This window comes from Primulina huaijiensis, chromosome 16 (genome assembly GCF_012295235.1).
Source record: "Primulina huaijiensis isolate GDHJ02 chromosome 16, ASM1229523v2, whole genome shotgun sequence".
NCBI classification, from domain to species: Eukaryota; Viridiplantae; Streptophyta; class Magnoliopsida; order Lamiales; family Gesneriaceae; genus Primulina; species Primulina huaijiensis.
This window is the reverse complement of record NC_133321.1, coordinates 19,008,753-19,024,944: the sequence shown is the minus strand read 5'-3', so window position 1 is coordinate 19,024,944 and position 16,192 is coordinate 19,008,753. Positions and strand designations below refer to the sequence as shown.

Genomic DNA, 16,192 nt, shown 5'->3' with positions numbered 1-16,192 from the left:
TTCTCAGTCGACACACATCTTACCTCAATTAAAATTTACGAATCTTTTTCTCCAAATCGAGATATTGAGTAACCCAACAATCAACAATGGTCGACCCTCAAATGGTCGACCATTGTTTGGTTGACAATTTGGTCGACCATAGCTTTGGTCTACCATGAATTCATGGTAGACCAAAGCACTATGAATTCATGGTAGACCAAAGCAATATGGTCGACCAAATTGCTTTGGTCGACCAACAATTGTTTGCAGTTTTGGTCTTTGGTCGACCATACAATTGTTGGTCGACCAAATTGCTTTGGTCTTTGACTAAAGCTGGTCGATCGATGGTCGACCAAACAATGGTCGATTCATGTTTGAGTCGACGTCGAAATTTTCTTCTTAAAATAATTAATTCTCTCTTTTTTTTTATTCTCAGTCGACACACATCTTACCTCAATTAAAATTTACGAATCTTTTTCTCCAAATCGAGATATTGAGTAACCCAACAATCAACTATGGTCGACCCTCAAATGGTCGACCATTGTTTGGTTGACAATTTGGTCGACCATAGCTGTGGTCTACAGTGAATTCATGGTAGACCAAAGCACAATTCATGGTAGACCAAAGTGCTTTGATCTACCATGAATTCATGGTAGACCAAAGCACAATTCATGGTAGACCAAATTGCTTTGGTCTACCATGAATTCATGGTAGACCAAAGCAATATGGTCGACCAAATTGCTTTGGTCGACCAACAATTGTTTGGTCACCAAACAATTGTTGGTCGACCAGTTTTGGTCTTTGGTCGACCAAACAATTGTTGGTCGACCATACAATTGTTGGTCGACCAAATTGCTTTGGTCTTTGACTAAATCTGGTCGACCAAACAATGGTCGATTCATGTTTGAGTCGACGTCGAAATTTTCTTCTTAAAATAAATGTATATATGTAATCAAATTTAATGATGTATTTATACTTAAAACACAAGGACATTTAAGTAAATTGAGTTATAGATCTTTTTTTTTAAATATTTCAGAATGCACTCCCTTCTCCCCAAATTTGAGTACTGATGTTCCTCATATCATTGCAATATTAATTTCAAGAAAGTCACTTGATCATCAAGAAACTACAACTAAATCCATTTATCACATAGCTCAAATAACCCATTATTATGAAGAGCCAAGAACATAAAATAAAAAAGTAAAAGTCAGACATGGATTTCACTAAGAAAGGATATTTAACAAAGAACGACCTTGTCATCCTCAAATACGATCTTCGCTGGTATTTCTTTGTTAATAATCTTGTCAAATCTGCATTTTAACACAAAAAAAAAAGTTTAGGAAACAAATCTGAACCCATGGTAAATACATATATATGTGACATAGATTTATACGAAAAGGGAGAAGAAGTTGGATAAGGACATGGTACGAGAATCGGAGGGGTCAGCCGCAAGAGCAGCCTCTTTCTCGGAAGCCATGTTTCGTGAAGATGCTGCCAAATGACAAGTGAGGATTTGCAGTCGGAGGGTGCTTGGGTTTTCCTGCTGGCTCATGACAGCCGATGTGCCCTTTTTTTTTTAATCGTGTAAATTAATTAACTTTAGGTTTTTAAAATAAGACAAAATATTTTACTCTAAAAAAAATAGAACAACATAACAATTATCAAATAATTTTAAAAAAATATAAAATAAATAATTGTAGCACCATTCCCTTCTTCTTCTTATAATTACAATTGTTTAAAGAACCGAGGTTCGAAATTTTATTTTGATGAATATTATTATAGTTCATTATTTAAATACAAATCCTAACAATATTAAAAAAATTTAAATTAACAATAATGTTAATAAATAATAATATAACTAAATTAGGAATTAACTCAAATTAACTAAAATAAAAAATTGTTAAAAATAAGATTTTTTAAAGGCAAAAATCTTATAAAAGGGATATAGAAATTGAAGCTAATGTTTACTCAGCTTAACCTATTTTCTTTTATAAAATTCCTATTTTAAATAAAAATAACCGAAACCAAAATTGAAAATACTGATTTCAGTCTTTTTTAAAAATAAAAATAAAATTTTAAATTTAATTGATTTTATTATTATTTTATTTTTAACTGAAATTGTTTACATCACAATTTTGCTAATTATTATTTAATATTGTAAATGTTATTAATTTTGCCATTTTTTTTAATGTATTTTATCATCAATCATTATCGTCATTTTAAATAAGTCAAATAGATTCAATTTGGTTCATTTATTTTTATATAAGAAAACTAAATTGAATAAATTAATAAATTTTATTACATTTTTAAATATAAAATCCATTTTAATATTTTTTCCAAAAATTCGATTATCCTTTTTGTTTATCATTATTCATACTTTATCAAATTAATTTCTGATATTGTTATTTAAAAAATTATTACTGATATTCACCAGTAACTTTTCCATGTTTTAACTCGTTTTAACACGAAAAAGATGTGTTAAACGACCTGCACTACATATCTAATTTTCTTTTTTAAAAAACACTGAAATTACATCCAACTGCATTACTCCGTTGAAAAGAAACACGAATAACATTCCATCGGCAAATCTGAATATCCATCATTTTATATAAAATCACAAGTAAATTTCACCAAAGGCAAAAAGTTCATATCTCGGACACTAGAAAGCAACAAATCTAAACGAAAAATCAAATCCGACTCAGTCCTTCAAAAGCTTAGGCCTCTGCATCCTCTACAAGATGGACAATCTTGGAGGTGGGCTTTGCCAATAAATCAGTGTACTCTTGGAAAGGTGATTTCGTGAATCTAGTCTCCCTCCAAAAATCTGGAGTTAAAAACCCATATGTCTTCAGCAGACAATCAAAAGTAGCCTGCAAAGGTTTGAATCAATGAGTTTAGAAACCAAATTATCAAATGCATACCGGGGTTACAACATAAATTGTGTGCGAACATTAGTAAACATTTCCAAGAGATTATCGTGTTCAGCACATTGTGGTCTAGTTGCAAGTGCTAATTTATCCTTGGTAAGATGCAACTCTCATGCTTCAGTAGGGATAAATCATCCACTGCCCCATCTGGGCACGGACAGATGTGTACAAGCCATTTCGAGAAGCAGGAGCACATGGCAGATATCCTGTACCAGGAAAGATCTAAAATGATCCTATGCAACCACAGGATGGAAACTATATAGCATATGAGAATGCACGGAAATAACCACCAATATGTCCTCTGCAAATACAATTTTAGCTGACAAACAACACAGCTTTCAATATGATCCACATAATGGTCCCATGGCAGGCAGGTAAACGGAATTCAAAGATATTCTTCAGCACATGCTATGGTTTTCTAAAGCCCAACACAGTTAAGAAATCAACCTATTATAAAAACCATGGAACACTTAATTTCATACACATTCATAAAAGCAGCGTATAAACCATAAATGAACAGACATAAAACAAGATATTTATTGCAACATGATGATATATACTTCATGTAAAAACCATAGTTCAGATCGCAAATGTCATTTGATCAGATATTCGATTAGACTGCAAAGGTAAAGAATAATATAACAAAGGTAGACAAACTAGATATAGCTAGAATAAAGTGTGAACCTTGACAAAGTTTCCGAGGGTCTTAGTGGACCCACGAGAGGAAGTGAATACATCCTCAATACCCGCAAACTGCAGCACCTTCTTCGGCACCCGAGCTGCAACAATTCCAGCCCCACGCGGTGCAGGGACCATACGCACAGTAACAGACCCACATTTCCCAGTAACCTTACACGGCACAGTATGTGGCTTCCCAATTTTGTTTCCCCAGTAACCCCTCCTTACTGGGATAACAGATAGCTTCGCCAATATTATGGCTCCACGTATAGCTGTAGCCACCTCTTTCGAGCACTTCACCCCCAACCCGACGTGCCCGTTACCATCTCCGACCACCACGAACGCCTTGAACCTGGTCCTCTGACCAGCCCGGGTTTGTTTTTGAACTGGCATGATTTTCATCACCTCATCTTTCAGAGAGGGTCCAACCAGAGTATCAATGATTTGGTACTCCTTGATTGGAAGCGAATGCAGATAGATCTGCTCCAAGGACTTAATTTTCCCATCTTTCACCAGGCGTCCTAGCTTCGTAACCGGTACCCACTTCTCCTCCTCTGTTTCGCGACGGGGACGACGGCCGCCACGTCCGCGACCTCCCCTATCGCCGCCACGTCCGCGGCCGCCAAATCCACGCCCAAAGCCACCGCGGTCTGCCGCACCTCTGTCAGCCATGATGTATGCTACGAAAAGAGAAAATGCCTGCGTGTGGAATGGAGGAAACCCTAAGGTCGTACTTACCAGGGCTTATATCGACCCAAAAAAATTATGCAAAGGGCTTTGGTTTTTGGGTTTAAATAATATTTAAGGCCCAGTGGAATCATTTCAGGTCCAGTGAGGAAAGTAATACGATCATATTTATATATATATTTTTTCATATGTTAAAAATTACTATTATTATTTATTGTTACTGTTTTTAATTTTGTTAATTTATTTATTTTATTATTTAATTAAAAAAGCATAATATAATATGATGCTCTTATTTAAAAAGAAAATTAAAAATATAAAGAAAAAGAAAGCATAACAATATAACAAAAAGAACATAACTTGAGACTTGAAAACTAGAAAATTTTAAGAATTTCTTTTCAAATATACACATAGTTTGTTTGCGGATTTACAATCAATAAAAATTATTAATCAATATTTGAAGCATATAAACATTTCAAAAATGATCGACCAAAATTTTAATAACCAAAACAAATAGAGGCAGACAGTGTTTATCTTGAGTGAGAAGATTATACATGGATTAATTACAACACGAAATAAAATTTCGTCCAAGGATTTTTTTAGCCAATCTTAAGAACTAATAAAAAGCCAATAATAGTTTAACACAAAATCTAAAGATAAATAATCCGTGCGCTCTGTCATAGGCAACTTAAATAACTTAATCGTATACACGAGATAAAACAAAAGTTAAATCACAACCGAGAAGAGCCAAAGTAAAATCAAATGACATAAGCTCATTCCGAGGCGCCAAGAAACCGAGAACCCGAGTAAGAATTGTGGTGCTTATAGTGCACGAAGCTCAGGTTCATATGTTAAGCTGTCCTGGGGTCAGACAAGAAAGCGTGAAGCTGGCCTGGGTTCGACATCATAGACATCACATTGAGTTCCAATGTAACTCACAGCTGACAAGAAAAAAACCTGCCATAAAAGAAACTAGCATAAATCCTCAATGTACTATTAGATGAACAAGATTCAGGCAGCTACGAACATAGATAACAGCAGAATAAGTAAACTGAAGCCAGACAGATAGAGACAACTGTAAATCCTAAAGGTAATGATTAAAAGAACAAGATCAAGCTGTATAGATTCTTCACCAAGGATGATCTATATTTGAGATGAAAAAAAAATCGATCAAACCTGATATGCTCAACATTCCAGTATTGAATATAATAGCTTGATTTTACAGGTTTAAAGGTTGACCGAAAGATTATTTACACCAGTTCGTACACCAATTCATTACCATAGTTAGTATCGAGGATAATCATGCATTTCACTATTTTGTTGAGGGAAAATTGGAGGAACCAAAAAGTACCCCAAAGCCCCATGACAGATGTCTAAATAAATAAACTGGCATCATCAGAATGTAGATAATGAAATGGTACAAGTCGCTTCAAGCAAAATGACAATCTAACATGTCAAGCCCGGGTGAGGGCCAGCAACTAATCTGTATTCGTCTATGCTCCGTGAGGATTGTTTGTAACCACATGTAAACCAATTCAAATACTATCTATTAACAGGACTAGGATACAGTATAAGAAAACACCCGGTACTTTTTCCAAACTTCTATCCTCAAGTTATTTTACATTTGGTAGAGCTTAAACTGCAAAACTTTGAGCTTTGAACTTTCTTTCACAGAATCAATCCAATGTAAAGAAAACCTCTCTGTTCATATATTCCCAACCACAACAATTTTTTTATTAACCTCGAGAATATGGTGTAAAACAACGCTGACATAAACAGATTAAGCCACTGACCTGTGGCTTACCAAATGAAGCAAAAAGATATAGTACAGAGTGAAGTAACCGATACAAGAATGATAACCGGTACTAATTAAACAAACACAGTAACACACCAGAAAACAAGTAACAACAAACACTTGGTAGTAATTTCATCTCCCGGTTGTAAACATCTTACCTAGCGGCGGAAATAAGAAGTTATTGCGGGTTCCATTCCAGCATTTCCTGGATCTCTCCCATCCGCTGCAGCCGTTGTAGATGTCCCTACATTCGAATGTCCTGTTTGAGCACTCTGGGGGGGGGCCCATTCCATTAAAAGGCGTTTGTGATCCATAGCGCCCCATCACACTTGGACTCATGCTATTCATTCCATAATTCGAACCCATCCCACCAAAAGATGAACTCAATCCAGATGTCATTAAACCAGCCGCATTATATCCCGCGGCCAGCATTGCATTATCAGACAACCCAATCCCAGGATTTTGCGACATCAAATACCCAGCTGGGGTCAAGTTAGCACCCAAAATCCCTGCATTCATTCCTAAACCACCATACCTAAGATCACTAACGGGAGCATAGGCATTACTTGGGGTACTTTGCAGAGCCACGTTGTTTTTATTAGTAAGATTTTCCACAAACTTCTTGCAATGCAATTGGCAATTCTCAAAAACTTTAATCGGCTCCTCCAAAGCCTTCTTGTACCCCTCGGAAGACCTGTAAGTAATAACAGCAAAACCTTTGAACAGATTGGTGGCCGGATCCGTCCCCATAGGTCCGTCCTCAATTTCCCCATACCTCCGAAAGAAGGCCTTCAGCTTGTCAGGTGTCACGGTAGGTCCCACATTTCCAACATAAATCTTCAATTTCCCCACTTCTGATGCCTGAATTGCAGGATTAGTCGAGCCAACAGCTGCAAGTTGGCAGGAAACGTTTCTGCTTCCAATCTTCTTCTGTGGGACTTTCAGAGCCTTTTTGGCAGCAGCCCTCGTCTTGAACAACACGAATGCGTAGCCCTTAGCGCGACCAGTATTCTTATCAACAATCAACTTGCTCTCCTCGATTTCGCCAAATGGTTTGAAGGCCTGGACGAGCTGCTCCGAGGTGGCGTCATATCCGATCCCATGAATGAATAAATTCCGGTGGGTCGGATCAGAATCCGCCATTTCACTAATTTTGGCAAGAAGCGAGGCGTCCTTAGAGCCCGCCTCTTTAAGCAGGTCTATGATTTGGTCTTTTCCGAAAGGTTCTAGAAGCTCACGAACAGTTGCTCTTTTCGATGCTTCGTCGTTTTCTTCGCCTTCAGATGAGGAGCTATCGTCTTCCTCTTCCTCATCATCGTCTTCTTCAGATTCAGATTCAGATTCTGATTCTGATTCTTCTTCTTCTGACGAGGATTCTTCTTCCTCCTCTTCTTCTTCGTCGGAGGATTCCTCCTCCTCTTCTTCTTCACGAATTATCTTGGATTTTTTTTCACGGGTTTGTTGCGAGGATCGGGCTTTACGTTTCTTTGCCATAGAAAGAATTTGTCGAAGTTCTCTTTCAGTGCAATGAGCGCTAGTTAGGGTTTAAGAATCTAAAATCCGAGACTCTCGGAATGTTTAATTTAGTTCAGAAAAGATTGGAATATGTATATATATATACATATATATAATATAATTTAACAATTTTTTTTGCTATGAGATAAAGTTTATTTATTATTATTTTATTTTTTCCAAGCGGATAAAGTTATTTGGAGGTAATTAATAATTGATTTGATTTATCATACAAGTAAGTACATCAAATTACATATAAAGTGTTCATCAGTCTATTGGATTCGGTGTTCGGTGTTGCACAAATTTATTTTGGCATTAGGTTTTAGAGATACATAATCTCTTATACAAACCTCTCACTTCGATTCAATTCGACTCGATTTTTTTAATAAAATGGTTTGATTATTTCGGTTTGAAAAATTATTTTAATTCATAATTAAAGCATGTTTAAAAAAGTTTTGATAAAATGTTTAAACATAAAATTTTAGTGAATCAAACAAATAATAATAAAATAAAAATAAATACGCTTAATTTACTAAATATCATGTCATAAATTTTATCTAAACTAACATATCAATCTAATTAAGCTTTTATTTTTCGGTTAGTTCGATTTTAATATATATAATCCGAAACCGGTCCACGTAAATTTCAGTTTTAGTATTTGTATATACAATAAAAATTTTACTTTTCGGTTCAATTCTGTTTCTATTTTTTGGATTCCAATTTTTTTTATATAAAACAAAGTTTGAACACAGTGTATCGCTGATAAAATTTTATGACTATTTTGTTTATATTAAATTGGGCTAGATATTTTGTTTGGAAAATGAAGCCTGAACCACAAGAACTCCATAACAAAAGCAAACTTTAGGCAACCTTGTGTGCACACATTCAGCAAATAGCCATTCTCAATGGCTACTCTACCAAATTCAATCTTACAAGCAACAACTCGTCTATCACCGAACAAATTGGCAACAGTTCTTAACGCAAACACCAATACCTTCCCTTGTTTATTCCTTATCATTCACTGACGCCCCAATAATTCATTCCCAAAACTATTTAAAATTTTCGGTAAATTCGTATCGAATCACCACTCGGGGTGGATTCATTCAAGAAGACGATGATGACGGCGAGGAAATGCGTAGTTTCGATGATGCGGTTTCCCTATTCAATAAGAGGGACTACTACAAATGCCATGATGTTCTTGAAGACTTGTGGAATAATTCCCAAGAGTCCACACGAACTCTTGTTCATGGCATTCTACAATGTGCAGTTGGCTTTCATCACCTCGTTAACCAGGTCACGTCTTTCATTAGTTAGTAGTCACGGAAACATGATGAACTCCCTGATTTATTGTGGATCGAGTCGGGAAGATGATTTTTGTCCTGGTGTATTCTTGGGTAAATGAAGCTTTTCCTCTTGTACGTGAATGTCCAATAGTCAATAATTTATCTGCAAGATTTTTTAGTCCCTTACTCTCACTGAGACTTGCAAGCAAATTCAATTCATTTAGACGTGCCTTTCTATTAGCAGAACAAATGAATCCCGGTGAAGAAAGAAATGCAGAACTGAAGCTGCGTAGATAGAAAATGATCAAAATTAGTAAACAAAGAAATAAAAGCCCTATTTATAGTGTTCAACTAATGTATTGACTCCACATAAGCCACTATTTTCACAATTATTTCTAACACTTGCCTTGACAGAACCACAAAGGGGCAATGATAGAGCTTGGAGAAGGGTTATGCAAGTTACGGAAAATGAACTTTGATAGAGGACCATTTCACCAATTTGGGAAAGAGATTTCGGCAGTCTTGGAGTTCATTTACCAGACTCAGTTAGAGAAGGCTGCATGTATATCTTCTCAACTTTTATTTTCACCCTACCATTCACTGATTCACCCTTGCTGAATCCGTTTTTCTTCCCACATACAGATGTGTTTTAGTACACTTAAATACACGAGTCATCATAGAAACTTTTTTGCAGGCACAGATGAATTTTGCGAAACAATGGATCAATCTGAGAGATCATACCAACTTTTGGGCGGGTATGCAGCCGAAGAGCGTCTCTATTATCTTGAACTCGACAGAAACTGGAATGCTTACATTGTTTTCTCTCCTGAAAAGTATCGTGGAACACAGGTTTATCCGCCCAAGATAAAGATTCCAGTCCTCGAGGCATCTGAACAACATATAATGGATTTGGAGTATACATAGTTGTTGCATTTCAAAGTACTCCAATAGAATAAGATGTGGGAAAAAAGGTAGCTAACGTAGTATAGAGCAGAAGCCAAAAGGCAACTGCACATGCACAAGGCCATCACCAACCATTAATTCTATTTTAATGCAAATTTTACACTAAAATAGTATAATTTCTATACCAAACTAAACATCCAACTCCAACTTATTTATTTTAAATCTTTCAACAAAATGAATATTATCGTTTTTTTTCAATTGTTATCTTTTTTATTTTTACAAATTGTATTGTTACATTAAAATCATAAAATCAAAACATTAATTAAATATTTTTAGTTAATATAAATAAATATTAAAATATTAATTTATTTAAAAATATATTTATAATTTTATTTGATTAAATATTTTTAATTTTTATGTTTAATATCTAATTATTAAAATAATAAAATAAATATTATGCTATTATTTAAATAACATTTATAATATTTAAAAACAAATAATAACATATTTATAATAATTAAAAACAAAAAAATAAATAAATAAATTTTTTTTTTAAAAAAAGATATAGCTCTGCACCAAAGTATGGCTTCCTCAAAGGAGAGGATGACGTCAATTAGACATTAATGTAATCTTGTTCGGATTACGGATTTTTGAAAAAAAAAATTAAACATAAAATCGAAAATTTATTTTTTTCCGAACATAAGATATTTTTTACTAAAAATTATTTCGCTTACACATGAAGTTATGCATAAACTCTAATTGTGTGAATTAAGGTGAAAGAAAAGAAATATTTGGTAGCAAAAATCGAATTCATGTGGAGAAAACTGAAAGGCATCATAAACTTTGTTACAATTATATTATAAGGTATATAATAATCGATTAAAAATATATTATAGTACAGACTATAGGTTGATATATTGTGAAATACTATATGTCAAGTTTATTCCCCCTAATCCACATTACCATGATAAAATTTCTACGCAAAAACATGCATGGATAGCAATAAAAGGTAGTAATATCGGCCGGCAGAACGCATGCTCAGAGGCATGCACAAGGCACACCACCCCAAATATTTATGTATTCACTGCAATCAATGTTCTTAAAATCTTCAAGTTCAGTGATGGGTTCAATAATTTGGTTCATAGGAACAAAACTAAACGCTAAACACTCCCCGTCTCAATTAAATATGTTTTGTTTTTCACATAATAAATAAAAAAATACTGAAAAAATAAAGTTTATGAACAAATTTCTTATTTTATTCATATTTAATTCATTCAAAATATTAATTGCACGTTTTCCAAAACTTAATCAATAAGATATAATAATACTAAAAAGTAAACTTATAATTTAAAAAATATGCAACCAAACGAGAAATTATTGAATCTCTATGTGCTCGCTTCTAACCTTTTAAGACTATGTTTGGTGTGGGTGATAAGAAAATGATAGATTCTTAGTCCCATGTTTGTCTAATTTTTTATGGGCCCAATTAATCAAGAAGCCCATGATTAAAAAAACCTATGTGATTGATAAGGCAACCCATTGGTTTGAGAGGATTGTCAATCTCAATCCTAAAACATACCATAAATTCCAATTTTACCCTTTCGTCTTCTCTTGATTGCTAATCACCATAAAATATTTTTCATTTATATATGTTTATTTTATAAGTTCATGCGTTATACATAATCTTAACTAATATATTTAGTTAAGATTTGTAATTAAATTAGTATTTAAAATTTTATTAATTATTATTATAAAAAATAATAATTCGATAAATATAAGCTAAAAACTAGGAAATAAATATATGAAACAGCTAGTTCGGATAATTTAAAGTGAATTTAATGAAAAATAAATTACATAATTTGAAAAAAATAATATTACATAAGTGGTGAATATTGGATCAATTAATTTAGGGTATTTTTGTCTCAACAATAAAAAAATGTAAAATTTATCCTACTCATTAAAATCTTACCAAACAAAACATTCTTTATCACTACATATTATATATCCTTATCTTGAGTTTTGTTATCAATCCAATTAATTATTATATCCTACACACCAAACATAGCCTAAGGGATTCTTCATTTCTCAGGCGGCAATTTTCTTGAATGAAGAGAAAAAAAATTCTCGCAATTCCCTAATTAATTTATTAATTGCATAGAACCTCGAACCTTCAATAAAATTCTCAATGTTGGGTAGCTTTCGATTCCTTTTGAATGTCCCCATACGTGCCTTGTTTGTTGTCTGTTGATCTAACCGTCAATTACACAAATTTTTTTTTTTTTTTTTAAAAACCAAATTTACGTGTATTTTAGTAAATATTGAGTAAACTCACGTCCCCGTGGACCAACCAAATATGTTAATGCTGCATTTATTTATCATATCATAAAGTGAAAAAACATTCAATGCAAAAGATTATTAGTTGGATTGTACTTCACCTTTGCCCCCGTAGTATGTATGATTTGTGCGTTGTTTGTTTAACTAAAAGCGACTGTCATTCAACTACTCCCATCATCTGATGGATAGTAATTCAACCCACCCCTAACTAATTTGTGTTAAAAAAGAAACCCGACCTTATCATGGTCACGGTTCGTTTTGATCTTAAGTATTTTGATATTAAGTGTGACAGTTTTGGTTCAGTTGACAGGATAATGTGTGACCATCACTGAACGATAAATCATTTGATTATATAAAATAAGAAATAAAATAGAATAAATCATTTGTCAATCAAATATATGACAAACATGTATGCCTAAAGGTTAAATTGAATCGACGGCTGTTTCATAGATTTATATTTTTGAAATGAGGTGGACTTTATTCATACTTAAAGTGAAAAATATATAATATTTTTGATATAAAAATAATAATTTTCATGAGTCGGATCGAGTAAAAAAGATATCTCATCAAGTTGACTTATGAGATAATCTCATATAAAATGGGTTGAATCAAATTCATTCATGGAACGTTCTTTTCAAGAGATATCTAATATTGAGTTAATAAATACTTGTGAAAATATATTTAAAGTTGTCTATATGTACTTCTCTTGTATATATTTGCCATTTGTATATTTTTTTTATTATCATTTGATCATGATATTATACGTAAATTCAGCATTTTTTCTAATGCAATATAAATGTATTTTAAAATAAAAGAAGCCAAGATATATATAATATATATATATATATATATATATTTATTTATTTATTTATTTGTTATTTTTTTATTTTTTTTATATTTAGAAGCTAAGATAGATTGGATATTACGACAGTGTATTTTTTATTTAGCTCTGTTCTACTCCCCCATGAGTGGGAGTTTTCATTAACCTCTGCTCTGCAGGGAAAAAAGAGTCCGAGTCAAGAATTTTGTCAGCTTGACTTCCAAACATGAAATACATACGTACATCCAGCCTAAAGAAGCTGTTTTCCCTTAAACGACAGAATTTCGACGAGCAATCCCCCAAAGCATGCGACTTTAATGCAAAATCAGACCAAGAGTCGCCGCTTTTTCAAAAGCCCATCTGGAAGTGCTTCTCATTCGAAGAAATCTTTACTGCCTCCAATGGTTTTTCCTCAGGTTCGTTACGATTTACCTGCATTTCCTGCATCCCATAATTTTTTTCTTAGTTTTATGGTTTCAAAATGTTATCTTTTGTTTATTTGTGTGGTAGATAATATGGTAGGCAGAGGAGGGTTTGCAGAGGTTTATAAAGGAGTTCTGCAAAATGGGGAAGCCATTGCTGTAAAAAGATTGACAAAAGCAGAAAATGATGCAGGGAAAGAGAAGGAATTCTTGACAGAAATTGGTACATTGGGGCATGTTTCCCATTCGAATGTGACACCACTTCTTGGTTGTTGTATCGATAATGGACTTTATCTAATTTTCCAATTTTCTTCAAAGGGTTCTGTTGCTTCTATTCTCCACGGTATGTGATGCTAATATGTATTTTATATTTTTTAAGAAAATATGCATGTAAGATGATTTGGAAAAAAATATTTTTCTTCAATATTTTTAGATGAAAAATTACCTGTTATGGACTGGAAAACGAGGCACAAAATTGTAGTTGGAACTGCCAAAGGTCTGCATTACTTGCACAAGAATTGTCCCAGAAGAATAATTCATAGGGATATCAAGGCTTCGAATGTTCTACTGACTTCAGATTGTGAACCTCAGGTAAAAGTTTCATTGATCTTTTTATTCTGATTTTATAAGCTCAAGCCACCCTACACTACTAGCCTTCTTGGATTTGGCTCACCTTTTATGCTTGCAGAACAAACAATTTTCCCCAAGAATTGCTAAATGACATAAAATTTGGCCCGAGAAATTCAATGAAGGGGAGACAAGTATATTGAGCAACGCAAAATACACATTTAATCTTAAATAATTTTTCATTTGAGGGTTGAGTGGAGATTCAACCCCTTTGTCCTCCAAGGGATATACTAACCATTAGAGCTTGTGTTTTCATTGCGTAGATATCTGATTTTGGTTTAGCAAAATGGCTTCCAACACAATGGAGTCACCATTCAGTTGGTCCTATAGAAGGAACAATTGGGTACTAATCCATCTTACGATCTCTTATGTTATGAATGTACTCAATACTTTTCGATATAATTGACATTTTCAGCATTCTTCAGGCACTTAGCTCCAGAATATTTTACGCAAGGTGTTGTCGACGAGAAGACAGATGTGTTTGCTTTTGGGGTTTTTTTGCTCGAGCTTATTTCTGGAAGGAAACCGGTGGATAGATATCATCAAAGTTTGCATAGTTGGGTAATGACTGATTCTTCAACTTTGATCCTCATTCAAATGATAGAACATCGTTTAATCTCTTTGTTTCCACTCATATGAATTCAACAGGCCAAACCTATACTAAATGAAGGAAATACGAAAGAGGTGGTTGATCCAAGGCTTGAGGAAATTTATGACGTAAAGCAGCTTAATCGACTTGCATTTGCAGCATCTCTTTGCATTCGATCTTCTCCTGCCTGGCGGCCTACTATGAGTGAGGTGAAATTTTTAATACAAGATTCGAATAATATGTTTGTGTGGTTTCTCGTGAACCATACGTTAAACATTTGAATTCTCCTGGTACTTCACAACTCCTAAATACTTCAATGCAATAAAACTGTTTCTTGAATGTGCATTCTTCATTTAGGTATCCTTTCTCATCGCTGCGTAGTGGAATTAATTTTATAAGCTTCAAGCAACATAGGATATAAGTATATTCTAGATTTATTCCAACATAGACAAGATTATTTTAAATTTAATGATTGTTTATCAAGCATTTCTTCAATCTCGAGACAAAAGAGTTTTTTCTTCTGTTTTCAAAATCTGTTATGATACAACTTGTGACAAGAAAAGAATCACTCAAAAATAGCATAGCGATATTTCTTATGTGCAATTGGGCTATTTGTTGCGTAATTGTTGGCCAAAACTAAATCAAAATCTTGTATCATATTCTTTGCATTAGTTTAGTTAATTCATGAAACACAGACTAAGAATGAAATTTCTGAATCATACAGTTCAGCAATGTTGAAAAAACTGTCTTTTCTTGCGTTCTTACATGTTGCCCGTTTACATATTAGATCAACCAACCATGACCAGGTCTCAGGATTTACCTGGTTCGCCCACAACCATGGATGTGTTATATAAACGTTTGAAATGTCTTTCGATTTTGGCAGGTTTTGGAGATAATGTTACTTGAAGAAGAAATCGACAAGGAAAAATGGAGAATTCCTGAGGAAGATCAAGTAGACGAAGAAGAGTTTTGGGGGTTTGATGATCTTGAATTTGAACGTGAGAGTTTTTCCTCAACATCTCCACATGACTCAAATTTCAAGTTATAATCAGACAATAAAGTCTAATATGATTGGCTTTTGAAGTTTGTGTATCATGAGAATATGTTTTTGAGCATGATAAGATCCATTGAATGTAAGTGCAGGTGCTGATACTTACCTGTGTTCAAATTTGTTCAGAGCTTTTGTGGCCGTTCAAATAGCATGATATTAAAACTTTCATGATATGATTGTTTTAGGATCGACTCACATAAAAATGACTTTAGATTAATTTTTTAGAACAAATTGAATTTGCTTCATTTGTATAAGTTTAAAAAAGTGAAAAACCATATTTGTAAAACTTATTATATATAAAATCTCGTATTTTTAACAATCAGACATAGAACGTCTTTAAAATGACGTAAATGTGATTGATTTTTTTATTTATTATTATAACATTGCTGTTAAATGTACATGGTTTTAAAAAAGTGGATTATATATTAGGTTATCAATATGTTTATGATGTTTTACGTGTTATAGACTTTTTTACCCGTGGTTGATGCTATTAACCTAAACCCTAGATTTTTATGTGAAATAGTCTAAATTTAATGGAATATTATCTTAAAAGAGATCTTTCCGAATTGAATGATTCGAAGAAATATT

The 16,192-nt window shown here is 33.5% G+C and overlaps 5 protein-coding genes across 5 annotated transcripts in view; 2 read left to right on the top strand and 3 right to left on the bottom strand.

The window, feature by feature from the left end:
- The window catches only part of LOC140961113 (adenylylsulfatase HINT1-like), a 2,637-nt gene extending 1,069 nt beyond the window's left edge, over positions 1–1,568 (bottom strand). Inside the window, exons 1-2 of the mRNA XM_073419417.1 lie at positions 1,401–1,568; positions 1,232–1,289 (exon numbers count right to left, since the gene is read on the bottom strand). Coding sequence (XP_073275518.1) covers positions 1,232–1,289; positions 1,401–1,531 — 189 coding nt within the window. The 5' untranslated portion in view covers positions 1,532–1,568. The remainder of the gene's footprint in view (positions 1–1,231; positions 1,290–1,400) is intronic.
- A 963-nt stretch (positions 1,569–2,531) lies between these two features.
- On the bottom strand, positions 2,532–4,332 carry LOC140961985 (uncharacterized). Its single transcript, XM_073420801.1, has 2 exons — positions 3,591–4,332; positions 2,532–2,849 (listed from the first exon to the last, which is right to left on the bottom strand). Exons 1-2 carry the CDS (start codon positions 4,254–4,256, stop codon positions 2,694–2,696), a joined length of 822 nt encoding a protein of 273 aa, XP_073276902.1. The 5' UTR covers positions 4,257–4,332; the 3' UTR covers positions 2,532–2,693.
- Positions 4,333–4,919: 587 nt separating this feature from the next.
- On the bottom strand, positions 4,920–7,654 carry LOC140961399 (UBP1-associated protein 2A-like). The gene is made up of 2 exons (XM_073419901.1): positions 6,222–7,654; positions 4,920–5,225 (listed from the first exon to the last, which is right to left on the bottom strand). The coding sequence occupies exons 1-2, from the start codon at positions 7,555–7,557 to the stop codon at positions 5,182–5,184; spliced, it is 1,380 nt and encodes a 459-aa protein (XP_073276002.1). The 5' UTR covers positions 7,558–7,654; the 3' UTR covers positions 4,920–5,181.
- A 764-nt stretch (positions 7,655–8,418) lies between these two features.
- On the top strand, positions 8,419–9,962 carry LOC140961401 (uncharacterized). Its single transcript, XM_073419903.1, has 3 exons — positions 8,419–8,868; positions 9,273–9,420; positions 9,553–9,962. The coding sequence occupies exons 1-3, from the start codon at positions 8,707–8,709 to the stop codon at positions 9,780–9,782; spliced, it is 540 nt and encodes a 179-aa protein (XP_073276004.1). The 5' UTR covers positions 8,419–8,706; the 3' UTR covers positions 9,783–9,962.
- A 3,072-nt stretch (positions 9,963–13,034) lies between these two features.
- On the top strand, positions 13,035–15,729 carry LOC140961400 (probable receptor-like serine/threonine-protein kinase At5g57670). The gene is made up of 7 exons (XM_073419902.1): positions 13,035–13,331; positions 13,426–13,680; positions 13,771–13,928; positions 14,228–14,307; positions 14,390–14,525; positions 14,613–14,762; positions 15,437–15,729. Exons 1-7 carry the CDS (start codon positions 13,142–13,144, stop codon positions 15,599–15,601), a joined length of 1,134 nt encoding a protein of 377 aa, XP_073276003.1. The 5' UTR covers positions 13,035–13,141; the 3' UTR covers positions 15,602–15,729.
- Positions 15,730–16,192: the final 463 nt, after the last annotated feature.